The sequence below is a fragment of the Mustelus asterias genome, chromosome 1, assembly GCF_964213995.1.
Source record: "Mustelus asterias chromosome 1, sMusAst1.hap1.1, whole genome shotgun sequence".
Taxonomy (NCBI): domain Eukaryota; kingdom Metazoa; phylum Chordata; class Chondrichthyes; order Carcharhiniformes; family Triakidae; genus Mustelus; species Mustelus asterias.
In genome coordinates this window covers 61200956-61219195 of record NC_135801.1, presented here as the reverse complement: position 1 = coordinate 61219195, position 18240 = coordinate 61200956, and the positions used below count along the sequence as shown (strand labels likewise).

The following is an 18240-nucleotide window of genomic DNA, read 5'->3' as shown; positions in this document are numbered from 1 at the left end:
TGAGTGCAAAGGGAGCGGCCCCATAGCAGGACAGACAAAAAAGCTGGGATCTCCAGGCCTCGGGACTCCAGTGGACGCCCACCAGGATCATCCAGAGAACAGGGTAAACTAGTCAGCAAGCTGCCTCCTCCCATGCTGTGAATGGAGGTCGGCAGCTAGAGGAAGTACTAGGGAACAAAAGATGAAGAAGTTTTGATTTGACATGTGACTGCATGGTTCAGTATGACTGTCAATGTCCTTGTACTTTTGTAAATAGAATACATTTGCAATTTAATGAGGTCTGATGTGGTTTGTGATCTGTGTCGTTAATCCTGTGCCTCTCCCCACCACCCCAAGGGGACAGCCCAGGCTGGGTCTATGCCCCCCAGAATCTTACACATGCAGAGAGCCATGGATAATTGCCAGGGCCCTCGTGAGGGATGTGTAGGAAGCTTCCGGCCACACTGAGTCTTTACCCTTCATGTGCTGACCTGTTGAAACACCTCAGCATTGTCAGCACTGCTGCTGGGCTTCCCCTTCACTTGTCCAGCTGAGCTGATCTGGAGCACCGCACCCACCCCCCCACTGCTGACCCCAGCTCCTGTGCAGCACCTCCAGATCTCTACCTCAAAGCTCTACATGACGATAGACGTGCCCCCCTCATGCTGCCCGCCCTCAGAATCCGGCTTTACTTCCGCATCCCCAATAACAACCCTCAGTGACCCTTCAACTGTCATCGCAGGATCCTTGCACCCTACCAGCTCCCACTGCCCCCATTAACCCTCACCATCTCTTCCTATCAACAATTCCTCCAGTATGGCCGCAGGACTCATCAAATGAATAAAGAGGCCTCTCCCTCTGAGCCCCTTTCCCTTCCCATCCCTGTTCACCTCCCATCCCTGTTCACCTCCCATCCCTGTTCATTCCTGCATGCCTGTGTGTCCATTCATACCTGCACACCAGTGTTTATTTATTATTAATGTCATAAGAAGGCTGACATTAACGCTGCAATGAAGTTACTGTGAAAATACCCTAGTTGCCACACTCCGGCACCTGTTCGGGTACACTGAGTGAGAATTTAGCATGGTCAATGCACCTAACCAGCCCGTCCTTCGGACTGAGAGAGAAACCGGAGCACCCGGAGGAAACCCACTCAGACACGGGGAGGATGTGCAAACTCCGCACAGACAGTGACCCAAGCCTGGAATCGAACCCGGTGCTGTGAGGCAGCAGTGCTAACCGTTGTACCACCATGTGTCCATGGGCAGAAGATCTGTGATCCTCTGCACACCCGTGTGTCCGTTCACACCAGCCCACCCACTCTCCACCATGACCCATCCCACTCTCCCAGTCCATAACACCTCATTCATTCCACAAAGCCGCAATATCTCTCTCTTTCCCTTAGCGCCCCAACCTTCACAAGGCCCTCGAGGCCTCCACAACCACCCTACCTTTCCATTCCTCTTCACCGTGCATACATCCCTCCTCTTCCCCCAGCACAGACCATCGCAGTACAGCATGGCGCTGACCAGCTGCAGCACAATGATTGATGTGGTTGTTGCTCCATCCAGCCACTGCTACACGTGCTGTTCTGAGGCTATCAGTCACTGGAGGCCTCCAGCTTCCAATCACTGAAAGCTACCTCAGGCCTTCTTCCAGTTGAGTCCTGCCATGTTGGTTTGGACATGATCCAGATATGATATCTCATTGGCCAGGGGTGAATTGGGCAGGGGGATCATTCCGGCTGTGCCTTTGCCTGCATCCCATTAACAGGGTGTGAAAGTCTCTAACGGGCATGGTGACCCGGGCAGGGGGGTAACTGGATACCCCGGCCTGTGTTTTGTTATAGAAAGGGAAATATTCAAGTCCAAGTTTGCAGCCTTATATTGTATACATGCCTCGCTACACTAGTAATTGATTAATTCATGACAGGAAAGTGGAACACTGCATGAACTCACTGGAATTGATATGTAGCACAGGGTAAAAACTGAAGGCAGACGTGAGTCTGTGCCATTTGTTTTCGGACACTATGGTTAATTGTGATGATGCTTCATCACTGGACTATCCTCTGTGATCGCATAATGTCGCTTTGAGATCTGGGAGGTGAAATTGGTCTTCAGTAAGAATACAAATAAGACGATAGTCCTTTTAATATTCCATCCCATTTCACTTTTCACTTGAAGTCAATGGAAAAACAAATCAGGCACCATGTAAAATGTGCTGTCCATTTGTTATTGCCCATTTCACACTTTCACCAAAGGCCAATTTCAAAGCTTGAACTCCCTGACAAGTTCAAAATTGCCAATGTCCGATGCTCAGTAGCAGAAATACATTGTGAGCAAATGAATTCCTTCCAATTCAGAATCAGTATTCAAAATGAAACCAAGATATGAAATGCTGCCCTGTCAAAGCTTAAGAGAATTTCTGATCAGATTAGGTTCTCTGCTTTCCTGAATTTGTAAGTCACATTACTCTCTGTTGCTGCTGCTCTCAGTACTCCCTGTTGTGTGCCACTGATCTCCTTTGCTCTTGCATACATTAGGTTTATCCCTCCAAGTCGAACCACTTCTTGGAGTATATCATGCTGTTTTTTAAATTTTTGTTCCTGTGCGTTTTCTGTTTCGGCTAGGAAGGGTAGACCTTATGTATGTATAAGCATAACAGGCTGAAAACCTCAACAGTAGAGGGTAAGGAAGTTGTTTTATTAACGAACTCTGAGGAAGGTGGGCGTCACAGTGGCACAGTGGTTAGCACTGCTGCCTCACAGTGCCAGGGGCTCGGGTTTGATTCCTGGCTTGGGTCACTGTCTGTGTGGAGTTTGCACGTTCTCCCCGTGTCTGCCTGGGTTTCCTCTGGGTGCTCCAGTTTCCTCCCACAGTCCGAAAGACATGCTGGTTAGGTGCATTGGCCATGCTAAATTCTCCCTCAGTGTACCCAAACAGGTGCCGGAGTGTGGCGACTAGGGGATTTTCTCAGTAACTTCAATGCAGTGTTAATGTAAGCCTACTTGTGACACTAATAAAAAAACTTTAAAACTTTTAAGTAGCAAAAAAGATTGAAGGAGCATGTTGAAGAATTATGTGCAGAAATAAAAACCTTGAAATGACTGAGCTAGAAGGGATTTATTACCAGAAATGCTGGAGAGTGAGATAAGCACAACAATAATTGTAATAATATCTGGCAAAGTGGATGGAATAGATCACACATCGATAAAATTGATTAAAAACATAGGAAAGCACTTGGCATCAATGATTACAAAGATATTTCCTGATCAGGAGAATGGCCAGAGGACTTCATGCAGACAATAATGACTCCCTAGGAAGGAATGCAAAGCCATGCCGGATCTGACCTGCGTACGATGAGTCTGATTGTCCGTGCATTCAAGGTTGTTTTGAGAACGATAACAGACAGTGAATGGGAAGACACAGAACTACATCGGGGATGACCAGTTTGGGTTCCAGGGAGGAAGAGGGGTGAGTGAAGCAACTAGCATTATAAGATCAAAGAATGAACACAGTTTAGAGTTTCAACAGGAAGTATAGGTTAGTTTTGTAGATTTTGCAAAAGCATTTGATCGGGTTGATGGGACTAAGCTCAAAGGCATAACAGTAGACGGAGAAATACGCATTTCAGAATAAACCTGTGCATGGGACCAGCAACAGCTGTGAGAATAGCCAACAGGAAGTCCTATTCAATTTAGGGCAGCCTTGCCGCCTCAGTGCCAGGGACCCAAGTTCAATTCCAGCCTCAGGTGACTGTGTGTTTGCACATTTTCCATGTGTCTGGGTTTCCTCCAGATGCTCCGGTGTCCTCTGACACTCCAGAAACGTGCAGGGTAGGCGGATTCGCCATGATATATGTGTGAGGATACGGGGATAGGGCAGGGGAGAGGGCCTGGGTAAGGTGCTCTGTCAGACAGAGTCGATGTTGACTCAATGGGTTAAATGGCCTCTTTCTGCACTGTAGGGATTCTATGATCTAATATCGGTGCAGTAGCAATGATTATAGAAGAGCCTGAAGACACCAAATCTGGCATTAAGATAGGGATGATGTGGAGATGCCGGCGTTGGACTGGGGTGAACACAGTAAGAGTTTTAACAACACCAGGTTAAAGTCCAACAGGTTTATTTGGTAGCAAATACCATAAGCTTTCGGAGCGCTGCTCCTTCGTCAGATGGAGTGGAAATGTGCTCTCAAACAGGGCACAGAGACACAAAATCAAGTTACAGAATACTGATTAGAATGCGAATCCCTACAACCAGCCAGATCTTAAAGATACAGACAATGTGGGTGGAGGGAGAATTAAGCATAGGTTAAAGAAATGTGTATTGTCTCCAGACAGGACAGCCTGCAAGTCCAGGAGGCAAGCTGTGGGGGTTACTGATAATGTGACATAAATCCAACATCCCGGTTTAGGCCGTCCTCATGTGTGCAGAACTTGGCTATCAGTTTCTGCTCAGTGACTCTGCGCTGTCGTGAGTCGTGAAGGCCGCCTTGGAGAACGCTTACCTGAAGATCAGAGGCTGAATGCCCGTGACTGCTGAAGTGCTCCCCCACAGGAAGAGAACAGTCTTGCCTGGTGGTTGTCGCGCGGTGTTCATTCATCCGTTGTCGTAGCGTCTGCATAACCATGCAATCACCAGGCAATGTTCCCTCCACCCACATTGTCTGTATCTTTAAGATCTGGCTGGCTGTAGGGATTCGCATTCTAATCAGTATTCTGTAACTTGATATTTGTATCTCTGTGCCCTGTTTGAGAGCACATTTCCACTCCATCTGACGGAGGAGCAGCGCTCCGAAAGCTAATGGTATTTGCTACCAAATAAACCTGTTGGACTTTAACCTGGTGTTGTTAAAACTCTTACTGTATTAAGATAGGGAGCATAGGCTTATTGATAACACCAGATCACAAAGCTCTTGAAACAGATACAGAGGATTACAAGAACTAGTAGATAGGCTAATAACAGTAGGCATGAACTTTGGAATGAAAGTGAATATTAGCAAAATCAATGTGATAGATATCTCAAAATCACCCAGAAGTCTTCCTATGTTCATAGAAAGAAGAGAGTTCAAACAGGTGCAAGAATTCAAGTATTTAAGAAGCATAATATCTACAGATGAAAGGTGCAGAAAAGAAATAAGTACAAGAATAAATTTGGAAAGGCTATATTTGGTAAAAGGCGGTTGGTAACAGAAAAGCTGAACAAACGACTCGAGAAGCAACTTGTAAAGAGCTTGATTTGGAAATCTGTTTTGTATAGACTTGGGCCTCAGAAAGAAAGGAGACCAACTTGCTAAATAGCTTTGAAATGTGGACTTGGAGGAGAACGGAAAGGATTTGCTGGACCGAAAACTTAACAAGTGACAAAATGCAGAGAAAATGAACATAATTGCTGAACCTTATTAGGAAGGGGCGGAGACACGGCGGGGGCACATCTTGAGACAGAACTAACTTGCAAGAGATGCTATGGAAGGAAGACTTCAAGGAAAAATGAGGAAGAGGAAGGGAATCTCAAGCTGGATGGCTTGAAAATTGAAGAAAGCTACTGGCAAATGCAAAGACTGGCACAGGATAGAGAGACATGGAAAGACTATTATGATATTTGCCCCTGGGGACTAAGGGGCATAAAGAATCAAGAGGTAGGCTTGAAAACTTCAATACTGGGAGCTGTTTATTGAAGGTGTGCACTCTTTCACAGTCAGGTCTAAGACTGCCCAACAGGATCCCACACTTAAAGGAGCAGTCTGCACCCCAAACCCCAACATTTAACATATATATTCATCATTAAGAGCCAAGAACCTGCCTTCAGGCAAAGCACACATCATGATGATGGATAACCTTCTAAAAAGCTTTGCTCGATACCAGGTACAGAGACTGCTGGTTTCTTTTGCTGTCACTCAGCTGACCTGATTATTCTACTGAAGGGGTAATTACAGCACCCCAGATATGACAGCACAGATGATGCACGTTTCTGTACTTGTCATCACCTAAAATGTCACAAGACACGAGCGAGTGGAACATGGGGGTCAAACCTGTTTTATTGCAGAAGATATGAGATAATGGACAGTTAGAACATAGAACATAGAACAGTACAGCACAGAACAGGCCCTTCGGCCCACGATGTTGTGCCGAGCTTTATCTGAAACCAAGATCAAGCTATCCCACTCCCTATCATCCTGGTGTGCTCCATGTGCCTATCCAATAACCGCTTAAATGTTCCTAAAGTGTCTGACTCCACTATCACTGCAGGCAGTCCATTCCACACCCCAACCACTCTCTGAGTAAAGAACCTACCTCGGGCATCCTTCCTATATCTCCCACCATGAACCCTATAGTTATGCCCCCTTGTAATAGCTCCATCCACCCGAGGAAATAGTCTTTGAACGTTCACTCTATCTATCCCCTTCATCATTTTATAAACCTCTATTAACTCTCCCCTCAACCTCCTCCGCTCCAGAGAGAACAGCCCTATCTCCCTCAACCTTTCCTCATAGGACTTACCCTCCAAACCAGACAGCATCCTGGTAAATCTCCTTTGCACTCTTTCCAGCGCTTCCACATCCTTCTTATAGTGAGGTGACCGGAACTGCACACAATATTCCAAATGTGGTCTCACCAAGGTCCTGGACAGTTGCAGCATAACCCCACAGCTCTTAAACTCCAACCCCCTGTTAATGAAAGCTAACACACTATAGGCCTTCTTCACAGCTCTATCCACTTGAGTGGCAACCTTCAGAGATCTGTGGATATGGACCCCAAGATCTCTCTGTTCCTCCACAGTCTTCAGAACCCTACCTTTGACCCTGTAATCCACATTTAAATTTGTCCTACCAAAATGAATCACCTCACATTTATCAGGGTTAAACTCCATCTGCCATTTTTCAGCCCAGCTTTGCATCCTATCTATATCTCTTTGTAGTCTACAACAGCCCTCCACCTCATCCACTACTCCACCAATCTTGGTGTCATCAGAAAATTTACTGATCCACCCTTCAGCCCCCTCCTCTAAGTCATTAATAAAAATCACAAATATCAGAGGACCAAGCACTGATCCCTGTGGCACTTTGCTAGCAACCTGCCTCCAGTCCAAAAATTTTCCATCCACCACCACCCTCTGTCTTCGATCAGATAGCCAGTTACCTATCCAATCGGCCAACTTTCCCTCTATCCCACACCTCCTTACTTTCATCATAAGCCGACCATGGGGGACCTTATCAAACGCCTTACTAAAATCCATGTATATGACATCAACTGCACTACAGTTAGATGGAGAAAGAAGAATTTTCTGAATCAGGGTAAGGGACAGTTTGAACTTACACTTTGGAATAACAGTATCTACATGCAACTAGGAAATTCTTCTCTGCTATTCCAGCAAAGTAGTAACGTGTTTAAAAGTAAATCAGGTAAAATCTCCAGTAATCCAGCAGAAGAAAATGCAGCCACGTATTGTGTATGTAGGATGTTGTAAGAGCAGAGAATCAGATGATGCTGTTAACTGATCCGTAGAACTATGTACTGCAATGAGATCAGAACTGAACATCTTAGAAGAGATTATATCAGACACAACTTTCAAAAATTGACAGCAAAAAGCATCTGGGACTCTGGGACATTCAAAGAGCTCTCATTTGCAATTCTATATTACAGATCACCTCAGAGGAATCATTTTCTAAACCTGTACTCCTGGCATGGAATTTCTCACAGTAGACATGTTAGAAACAATTTTACAAGCCAGTACTCCCAACATACAGCATTACCCACCAGCAGCATGTATCAGGACAAAGGCTGTCCATGATATTGTGATCATCAATGACTATTTCTTAGCAAGTGTGACTGCTCAGTGAGAATATGGTGGCACAGTGGTTAGCACTGCTGTCCCACAGCGCCAGGGACCCGGGTTCGATTCCTGGTTTAGGTCACTGTGTGGTGTCTGCACGTTCTCCCCGTGTCTGCATGGGTTTCCTCCGGGTGCTCTGGTTTCCTCCCACAGTCCAAAAGAAGTGCAGGTTAGGTGGATTGGCCATGCTAAATTCTCCCTCAGTGTACCCGAACAGGTGCCGGAGTGTTGAGACTAGGGGATTTTCACAGTAACTTCACTGCAGAGTTAATGTAAGCCTACTTGTGACACGAATAAATAAACTTAAATTTAAAGACTTAAACTCATGGAATTACCTGCATTGGGAACTTAGTGGTCATGCAGGATTTCCATCCATGGACACCTGTGGGGCCCACTGACCTCCCCATCTGAATTCCAGATTTGGTAAGTCTTTTTCTCTTTTGAAAAGAAAGCTCTATGTTTCCTCAGCAGCCGGAGAGAGGAAAACCTTCAGATTCAAATTGTGCCTGCAGCTACGTCCAGAGCCAGTAAAGAAAGGAGCTTCACCAAGACCTGGAAGATTTTGGGCACTAAGGGGACAGGAAGCAAATCATTCAAGACACGACATCATTGCCATGAGCAATGCCTCAGATCTTGAGTACTCCTGTTCCAGCCACCAACCACACAGCCTCGTGACACTTAGGCAATACTAAATAGGCTGGGTTCATGTGTGAAAAATGCTTTGGGCTTAAGGGGCAACCATGGTAATATAACAAGCTGTAAAAAGGGACAGTGTCTGGAACAAGCTGCCAGAGGTAGTAGTAGAGACGGGTACAATGTTGTCTTTTAAAAAGCATTTAGATAGTTACATGGGCACGATGGGTATAGAGGGATATGGGCCAAATGCGGGCAATTAGGATTAGCATTAAAGTCTGAATTACTCCCCCCTAAGGGGTTTTAAAAAAGAAAGGGCAGCATGGACAAGTTGGGCCGAAGGGCCTGTTTCCATGCTGTAAACCTCTATGACTCTGAGGCTTGTAAACTTTTGGCAAATCAACATTTGTGCATTGTCCAACTCTGACGAAGAGTCATCTAGAGTCGAAATGTTGGCCCTGATTTTACCAGCACGCCTGTGAAATCGGAGTGGGGGGGAGGGGGTGTGGGGGCAGGCTTGCAGAACGGCATTCTCCATTGGCCTCGGGCGCAATCTTACGAGCCTTGGGCAGACGTGCCGGTAAAATTCCAGCCGTTGGCTCTATTCTCTCTCCACAGATGTTGTCAGACCTGCTGAGATTTTCCAGTATTTTTCTGGTTTTCTGTTCCAGCATCCACTGTGTTTTGCATTTATATTCGTGCATTTTTCTTTTGTGTCTTCCTCTAATCTTTCTTATATGCTGATTGATTGGTGAAATGATGTTAAAGGTACCTCAGAGATTGGAAATGTTTATCTGATAGTAAAGACCAATCATCAGCTTTTTGTTTTATGTCGTGTGCGTGACAAAAACTTGCCTGAACTCACTGGAGTTTAGGAGACTGAGAGGTGATCTTATGGAAACATCTCAGATTCTGAGTGCGTTTGACAGTGTAGATGCTGAGAGGATGTTTCCCCTCCTGAGGCAATCTACAACAGGGGAGCCCATAAGGTCCTCCATTTAAGATGGAGATGAGGAGGAATTTCTTCTCTCAGGGCTATTAGTGTTTGGAATTCTCTACTCACCAAGCGGCAGAGACTGGGTCCTTGAATATATTCAGGGCTGAGTTTGACAGAATGTTAATTTAGATGGAAGTCTAGGGTGACAGGGGGGCAAACAGGAAAATGGAGTAAAGATCACAATCAGATCAGCCATGATTTAATAGAATTGAGGGGCTGAATGGCCTACTCCTGCTCCTATTTCTTATGTTCTTAATGTGCTTCACAGCATAGATCGCCATGCCGCTTGCCCCATTCCATTTACTTCCCTCCTAGGTGTCTTCATCACAATCAGAAGGTTTTTTTATTCATTTATGGGACAGAGGCGTTGCTGGCTGACCAGCTTTGATTGTCCATCCTTAATTGCCCTTGAATTGAGTGACTTGCTAGGCCATTTCAGAGGGCAGTTGAGAGTTGATGACAATGCTGTGGCTCTGGAGTCCCATGTAGGTCAGACCAGTAAGGACGGCAGATTTCCTTCCCTAAAGAACATAAGTGAACCAGATAGGTTTTTCTGACAATCAACAATGGTTTCATGGTGATCAGTAGATTCTTAATTTGATATTTTTTTAAATTCAAATTCCGCCATTAGCCGCTGTGGGATTCGAACCCGTGTTCCCAGAATATTAGCTGAGTTCCTGGATTAATAGTCTAGTGATAATACCAGTAGGCCATTGCTTCCCCACTGAATAATCACCACCTCCCTCCTCTTTATCTTTTACATTGGAAGGCACAATCCTTTTGCAATGATCAAGTTAAGTTTATTTATTAGTCACAAATTGGCTCACATTAACACTGCAATGAAGTTACTGTGAAAATCCCCGAGTCGCCACACTCCGGCATTTGTTTGGGTACACTGAGGGAGAATTAGCATGGCCAATGCACCTAACCAGCAAGTCTTTTAGACTGTGGGAGGAAACCAGAGCACCCGGAGGAAACCCACGCAGACACGGGGATAATGTGCAGACTCCACACAGACAGTGACCCAAGCCGGGAATCGAACCAGGGTCCCTGGCGCTGTGAGGCAGCAATATGCCACCATGCCAGTCAGTTATAACCATAAAGTTATAGAGCATACAGCAAGCCAATACAATTCCCCTGTTGAAATATGCTTGGTTTGGGCTTCCTTAACTTCTTCAGGTAACAGAAACAGCGTAAATGTTCAGTTCAACCATTATTCTTGAAGCACTCAATGCATCACCGATTCTGTTCTCCACTTCTGTTCTCAAAGGATAAGAGGGAATCAAGACATGGATAGCTCTGGTCTCCTACTAGACATCTTGCTCCAGCTGAGAAGTGCAGGCTTCTTGGATTTCCAAAGAACAATAGAATCATGGCTGCTTCTTGGGAACACGCCTCAACAAACACAAAGGCTGAGATGTCCACCTGTATGCCCAAGCCCTCTCTAAGACTCCTTGTACTAATGCAGCTATATTTACTGCATGGTTATGCCCTGTGTGAAATAATTTACGTCTACTGGTGCTAAATTTGATTCGCAATGTGAGTATCCTGTTATGTAATTCACCTCAATCCTTGTGCAAATCTTTAGCTGCACTCTAATGCTTCTCCATATCTAATCAAAGCATCACTGAAGCAGGAATCCTTTCTGTACAAGGTTTGAAGCTCTCATTATTTTGGTGGAGACAACACCACCATCACCAGACTTTACGGTGCAGATTTTCTGCTCTCCCTTGGCTGATTATGTTGGTGAAAGTTTGAGAAGCAGGAAATTGGTTGCGGACATGTTTTGGTCTCCGTGTTCCGCTCTTTAATATTCCATCAATTTGCTGCTGAGGGGGCGGAAGTGGTGAACATGAACCAGTGATCTGGCAGAGCAAAAGCAACTCCAAAGAGTTTCCCAGAGTTAGTGTTTAACCAGCAGCTTGGCAGTTTTGGGCACTGTTTTAGGACGCTGTGCTAAAAATGTTGAACCCTAACTTTCAAGCTCCCCAGCATCATATTTGGGGGGTTACCCCAAACATGTACTGGAGAATCCCCTTCAGAGGTTCCATCCCCTGACTACTGTCCCCACAAGATTCCCCCACTGATGCCAGCAGGCCCTACTATCACCCCCACCTCTCCCTAAGGTCCTTTTGGAATGGATCCAAGGTCCGCCCTCATTCTCAAGGCTCAAGCCACAAGCCACTACACCTGGAATATGGTGAACCATTTCTGGCCCCCCTTATCTAAAGAAAGATATACTGGCATAGGAGGCAGGCCAGAGAAGGTTCACGAGGTAGATCCAGGGTATGGTGGGGATTTTCTAGCAAGGAATGGTTAAGTAGGTTGGGCCTGTACTCATTAGAGCTTAGAAGAACGAGAGGCGACCTTGTTGACACATATTGGATTCTCAGGGGCTTGACAGGGTAGATGCTGAGAAGTGGTTTCCCCTTGTGGGATAGTCTAAGACCAGAGAGCAGAATTTCAGAGTAAGGGGTCACCCGTTTAAGACAGAGATGAGGAGGAATTTCTTCTCTCCGAGGGTAGTGAATCTATGGAATTCTTTACCGCAGAGGGCTGTAGAGGCTGAATCTTTAAGTATGTTCAAGGCTGAGATAGTGAGATTTTTAATCAGTAAAAGAATCAAGTGTTATGGAGATAAGGCAGGAAATTGGAGTTGAAGATAATCATGTCTGATCTCACTGAATGGTGGAACAGACTCAAGGCCGAATGGCCTACTTCTGCAGCTGGTGCTGTATAAAAGAGGGTGTGGCCTCCCTCACTTTGACTCTGCTGGATTTCGACACTGGGCTCCGGGCACACACTGCGCTCCCCAGATCTCACCCGGCCTGAGGCTGAAAGACAGGATTGGAAGAAAAGTTGAGAGATTGGGCACGGAGTGGCAGTCCAACGCTGAATGCCACTCGGAGGATGTTCACGCCCAAACTTCTCCTGACGATGGAAGATCAGTTAATGTCAGTGGAAGAACTTTGTGTCAGTCAGAGATCCTTCCACAATACAGGGTGCAGTCCTCTTCCATAAAACTGGAATCACGTGACCAACATTTTATACAAATTGCTGCAGTGAAAATTTTCCTGACTTAAAAACTGCAAATACTGTAAAAAGATCATCAGAAAGAGGGAAGAAAGAGAGTCCAACTCAACAGTGCAAGCAACTGGGAGTAGAATAAAGGCAGAGTTGTATTGAGGGTTTGAAACTCAAAGATTTACCTGGTTACCATAGACCATGACTCCATATTTCCCCTTTGTTTTCCTGTCTCACCTTCTTCAACTCTCAATTTCTGACTCTTGTATTCTCCCCTGCCTTTCGACTTTCTCACCTTTTGTATACATTTGAACATAGAACAGTGCAGCACAGGAACAGGCCCTTTGGCCCACAATGTTGTGCCAAACATGACACCAAATTAAACTAATCCCTTCTGCCTGCCCTTGGTCATAGAATCAGAGAATCCTTACAGTCCCTGCAGAAAGAGGCCATACGGCCCATCGAGACTGCACTGGCAACAATCCCACCCAGGCCCTATCCCCGCAACCCGACGTATTTACCCTGCTAATTTTCCTGACACTAAGGGGCAACTTATCACAGCCAATCAACCTAACTCACCCATCTTTGGACTGTGGAAGGAAACTGGAGCACTGGGAAGAAACCCACACAGACACGGGGAGAACATGCAAACTCCACACAGTCACCCAAGGCTGGAACTGAACCACGGTCTCTGGCACCGTGAGGCAGCAGTGCTAACTACTGTGCCACCATGCCTCCCGTGGTCCATATCCCTCTGTTCCTTGCATATTCATATGCTTACCTAAAAGCCCCTCAAACAGCCCTTTTGTATCTGCCTGCACCACCACCCCTGGTAGCGCGTTCCAGACACCGACCACTCTCTGTGTAAAAAGAATTCGAGGGGAGGCAATGGCCTAATGGTATTATCACTAGGCTATTAATTCAGAAACTCAGTTAATGTCCTGGGGACTCAGGTTCGAATCCCGCCACAGCAGATGGTGATATTTGAATTCAATGAAAAATATTAGAATTTAAAAATCTACTGATGACCACGAAACCAATGTCGATTGTCGGAAAAACCCATCTGGTTCACTAATGTTCTTTAGGGAAGGAAATCTGCCGTCCTTACCTGGTTTGGCCTACATTTGACTCCAGAGCCACAGCAATGTAGTTCACTCTCAACTACCCTCAGGCAACTAGGGATGGGCAATAAATGCTGGACAGCCATATCCCATGAATGAATAAAAAAACTCACCCTTCCACTTCAATCAAAATGGGGAGAAAATAGGAGGAAGTTCAGGCTGTATAGATTCCATTCCAATGTATCCGTATCCAAATGGATATTATACATACTTCAAGCCCTGTGCTATATTGCAATAATACACTGAGCCACTGCATCCCTCGAGTCTGACATCCTACTGCATTCCACTCCTCCGAGATTCATTCTCCTCACTTTTAGCCCAAGCGGACAACTCGAAAGAACACAGAGTTCCAAAATTCCTACAAGTTGTTCTCCTCTGTCCCCTCCCCCAAAAAGAGACATTGAAATCAACCATTTGAGATTCTGTACAATGTCCTTAAGCGCTCTTATTAATCAGGACTCAGTACTTCATATCCCCAATATCTGTCAACTGATGAAGAGTACCTTTTGGAAGTAAAATACACTGTATATAATTGGTCAGATATGTCACGATGAATCACTAAAATGTCCCAGAAACAATTTATTTTGACTAAATTACTCATAGCTGATGGGAGCACTTCATGGGTCTTTGCACAGGCAGTTGTGAACATATTTTATCAGAATTAAACTTCTCTGAGGAGGGATTTACCTTTCTTGGCTTTAGAAACGTCATTCTTTTCGAACAGCAAGTATTGAGGACTTTCAGGAAGAAAGGGCAGCACTGCAAGTTGTATCACAGCTGGAACTGCATTCAGTCCAAACAGTAAAGGCCAACCAGACTCCTTGAAGAAATAGAAAATATAACCAGCATTATGCTTGAAAGAAGAGCAAACAGTGGGAATAAAAACAGAAAGTCCTGGCCATATTCAGCAGGTCTGGCAGCATCGCTTGGAGAGAGGTGAGTCAAGCTGCCTGAAGGCAAACACCAGGAGGTGCATTTTCAAGCATCTGCAAGTGGGGCGGCACAATGGCACAGCGGTTAGCACTACCGCCTCACAGCGCCAGGGACCTGGGTTCAGTTCCGGCCTCGGGTGACTGTCCGTATGGAGTTTGCACTTTCTCCCCGTGTCTGCATGGGTTTCCTCCGGGTGCTCGGGTTTCCTCCCACAGACCCCAAGACGTGCGAGTTAGGGTGATTCACCTTGCTAAATTGCCCCTTTGTGTCGGGGGATTAACAGGGTAAATAAGTGGGGTTACGGTGATAGGGCTTGGGTGGGGTTGTTGCCGGCGCAGGCTCGATGGGCTGAATGGCCTCCTTCTGCACTGAAGGGATTCTATGCGTGCTCACTAAAAGGCCAGCTCTCCAGAATTAAGTTTCCCTTCCTAATTAAGTTATCAATGTGCAAGCAGTTCGTGCCTGCAGATTCATGACGATGTACAAGTGGCATACAGCAGGTGAGGCAGTCAGCTTGCTGCGGCTGGAGAAAGTATCTCCTTTTGTCTCCTCTTTGGGGTGCGTTGTTCAATGAGGCAATGATTGCACGGTCTCAGGGAAACGGGGCAGGGATGGAGCCAGGGAGGGAAGACTGGGGTGTAGGGATGTGGGAGTGAGGGAAGGGCCTTGCATCTTAAGTGTGGGGTCCAGTGAAAGGTTGGGGAGTGGGGGTGGGGGCTCCAGGAGGGATGCTGAGAGACAGATGGTCCTAGTGGGTGGGGTCAGTGCTGTGTACACTGTCCTGGTGATTGAACTGAGAGTACTGGGCAGCAGAGGGAATAGAGCGAGAGGTTATAGTGGGATGCAGTAGAATGGCAGGTAGGGAGTCAGGGTTGGGTAGTGGATGGTCTCATGGGGAGAGTTCACGGAAATGAAGACAGTAGGGGGCTCGAATAATGGGACAGGGTCGGGGTTAAGATGGACATGGGGATAGTAATGAGTGTAGGCTCAGAGGGGAGGTCATGCGGAAGGTGATGTTTATAGGTGCAAAGTTAATGAGGGAGGAGGTTCAAAGGTAACAGAGCGGAGAGGAATGGTTATAATGGGTGGGTCACAGGTGATAAAGGGAAATTGGTGGGGGAAGGGCATTGGGTAGTGGAGCATGTCTGTAAAGCTATACACACCGTTCTCTCAAGGCTCTTCTTCATTACACAGTTGCTCTGCATGTGAATACTTGAAGTGTGAGGGCGACCTTTTCAGGTGCATGGAGTTAATGGTGAACACAGTTGGCCAACTAAAGGGACACCCTGATAACCTGAGGCAAGAGCACGAGAACCATCCTAGGGTGTCTTCATCTCCAGTACACACGGCAGCAGCTTTGCTCCCTAACTCTGGGTCGCATTACCTTGAGATCCCAGCAAGTTATGAGTTGCAGTAAAGTCTATGCTGAAGAACAACTCAAGTGGACGAAGGTGAGGGTGGTGGAACAGAAGGACGGATGGCGGGAGGCAGGGGTTAACTCCCTCACACCCGGGGGGGGGGGGGGGTTTGGTAATGGTGCAGGTTCTGGAGATGGTCGTGGCTGATGATGGGATGGGTAATACATCTATGACGGTAAAGCAAGGATCCTTCAAATGTTCTTCAGGGGTGATTGAGGGAAGCCCAGCAGTTTTTGAGGGAGTCTGCACAGAAATGGTTTTCATTACCCCGGTCAGTGCTGTAGTCTCCATGCACATGGTTGTACGAACAGCAGGAGGACTCATCTGTGGGCCCCCAGGATGGATTGAACACTGTTGTGTGGGAGGCCAGGGGTGGACTGATGCTAGCTACAGGGCTCCCCATTGCTTGAGATACTCAGGGCTAGAGGAATGGCTTCAAAGAGTATGCTGACTCGATGGCTGATCTCAGGCATACAGGATGTTGGCTCCTGGCAACCCTGCACTGCTACTCGCTGTGGAACAGCTGAGCAGGAAGTGCCGGGGACACCCTGCTCACCCCACCACAAGATTTGCCATGCACCTCATGCATATCCAATGAGCTGACTGGCACGAGATCAGGCGTAGCCAGCCACCCCTTCCCCTCACCCCCACCAAGCAGAAATCACCCTCACTCACATTCCTGTCTCCAGATTCCATCCCAGGAATGTGTGAGGTCACAGGGATAAAGCCTGGGTAAGATGCTCTGTCAGAGAGTTGGTGCAGACTTGATGGGCCAAATGGCCTCTTTTGCACTGTAGGGATTCTATGATTCTGTGAAACACCTCTTCATGCCAAACCATGTGTTCCTGTGGACCTGTCTCCCACAAAGGGCAGCAGATGCCAGCTCCATTCCTAATTTTAAGTCTAAGATTTATAGATTTTTAATATGAAGGGCTATAAAGTTAAAGCAGGTGTAGGGAGATTAGATACTGTTCAACCACAATCTCACTGTATGCTAGAACTGGCTTATGGGGCTGAATGGCCTACTCCTATTCCTATGTTCCAACGAACACTGTTAAGTACCACTTACTTTTCCAAATGTCTACATATTTATTATAATGATAAAAGTCACATGAGAGGCCACCATCACGTTACATCACACACACACACACGCGCATCATTATAAATGTAAATGAGACAAGTCACAGCTGGCCTTGCTTCATCTGGTCCCCAAGCAAGAAATGAATTAGCAAGCACATTTCAGAAAGGCAAATCTATTTTAATGAAGCGAATATAAATGCAATTTATTAATCACCAGTTTGAACCCTCTGGAGATGATCCTCCCAGACTTTGGAGGGTCAGTGGAAGGGGACCTATTCTACATCAAGCCCGTGGCTGTTTGAGCCACTGCAGACATATCTCCGATCCCTGCCTGTCATACGGAGCGGGAAAATCTAGCAGCTGGCTGTCACTTAGGAGATGGCTTTGGCCTGGTCCCATCCCCATAACATACAAAGCAGCTGTCAGTCCCCTTGTGCAATCCAATTGATTTCATTTTTAATTTACATGTTCTTCAGGGTTCCTCACTAACCCCCCTGACTTGAGCTCCCATTCAGTCTGGCGCACGTCTGCATATCTGGGCACTGATACCTGTCAGCTTACTCTACGAACATCCAGTGACGATAGATCCTTACAAGGGGGGGAGCTCCCAGTCTCCAGCTTCACCCTTGTCTGCGCCCCCCCCCCCCCTCCCTCAAGACATCTCTGCTTCATACTGGGGCGTGCAATTTGCAGCATGACTAGCCTTGGATGGACACAGGGGAACGACACTCAGCAGTGCTGCAGAGCCATGAGTCCATGGCCAAGCCAAAGCAAATCAAGTACCTGTGGGCGAAGGACATTGAGGAAGAGACATCTGAGATATCTCAGCGGCATCTCCAAGTTCCCTCCTCTATCAGCCCCAAGAGGTATATCCAATTCTTTTTTGAAATCATATAATGTTTTGGCCTCAACTACATTGTGTGGTAGTGAATTCCACCACCCTCTGGGTGAAGAAATTCCTCCTCACCTCAATCCTAAAGGTTTACCCCTTATCCCCAAACTATGACCCTTAGTTCTGGACTCCCCCACCATTGGGAACATTCTTTCTGAATCTACCCTGTCTAACCCTGTTGGAATTTTATAAGTTTTTATGAGATCCCTTTTAATTCTTCTAAACTCCAGTGAATATAATCCTACCCAACCTAGTCTCTCCTCATATGACAGGCCGGCCATCCCAGGAATCAGCCTGGTAAACCTTCGCTGTGCTCCCTCTATAGCAG

The 18240-nt window shown here is 46.5% G+C and overlaps 1 protein-coding gene across 1 annotated transcript in view; it reads right to left on the bottom strand.

The window, feature by feature from the left end:
• The window catches only part of slc2a9l2 (solute carrier family 2 member 9, like 2), a 408797-nt gene that overhangs the window by 171040 nt on the left and 219517 nt on the right, over positions 1–18240 (bottom strand). The window contains exon 7 of the mRNA XM_078213118.1: positions 14277–14409. Within this exon, the coding sequence (XP_078069244.1) occupies positions 14277–14409 (133 nt within the window). The remainder of the gene's footprint in view (positions 1–14276; positions 14410–18240) is intronic.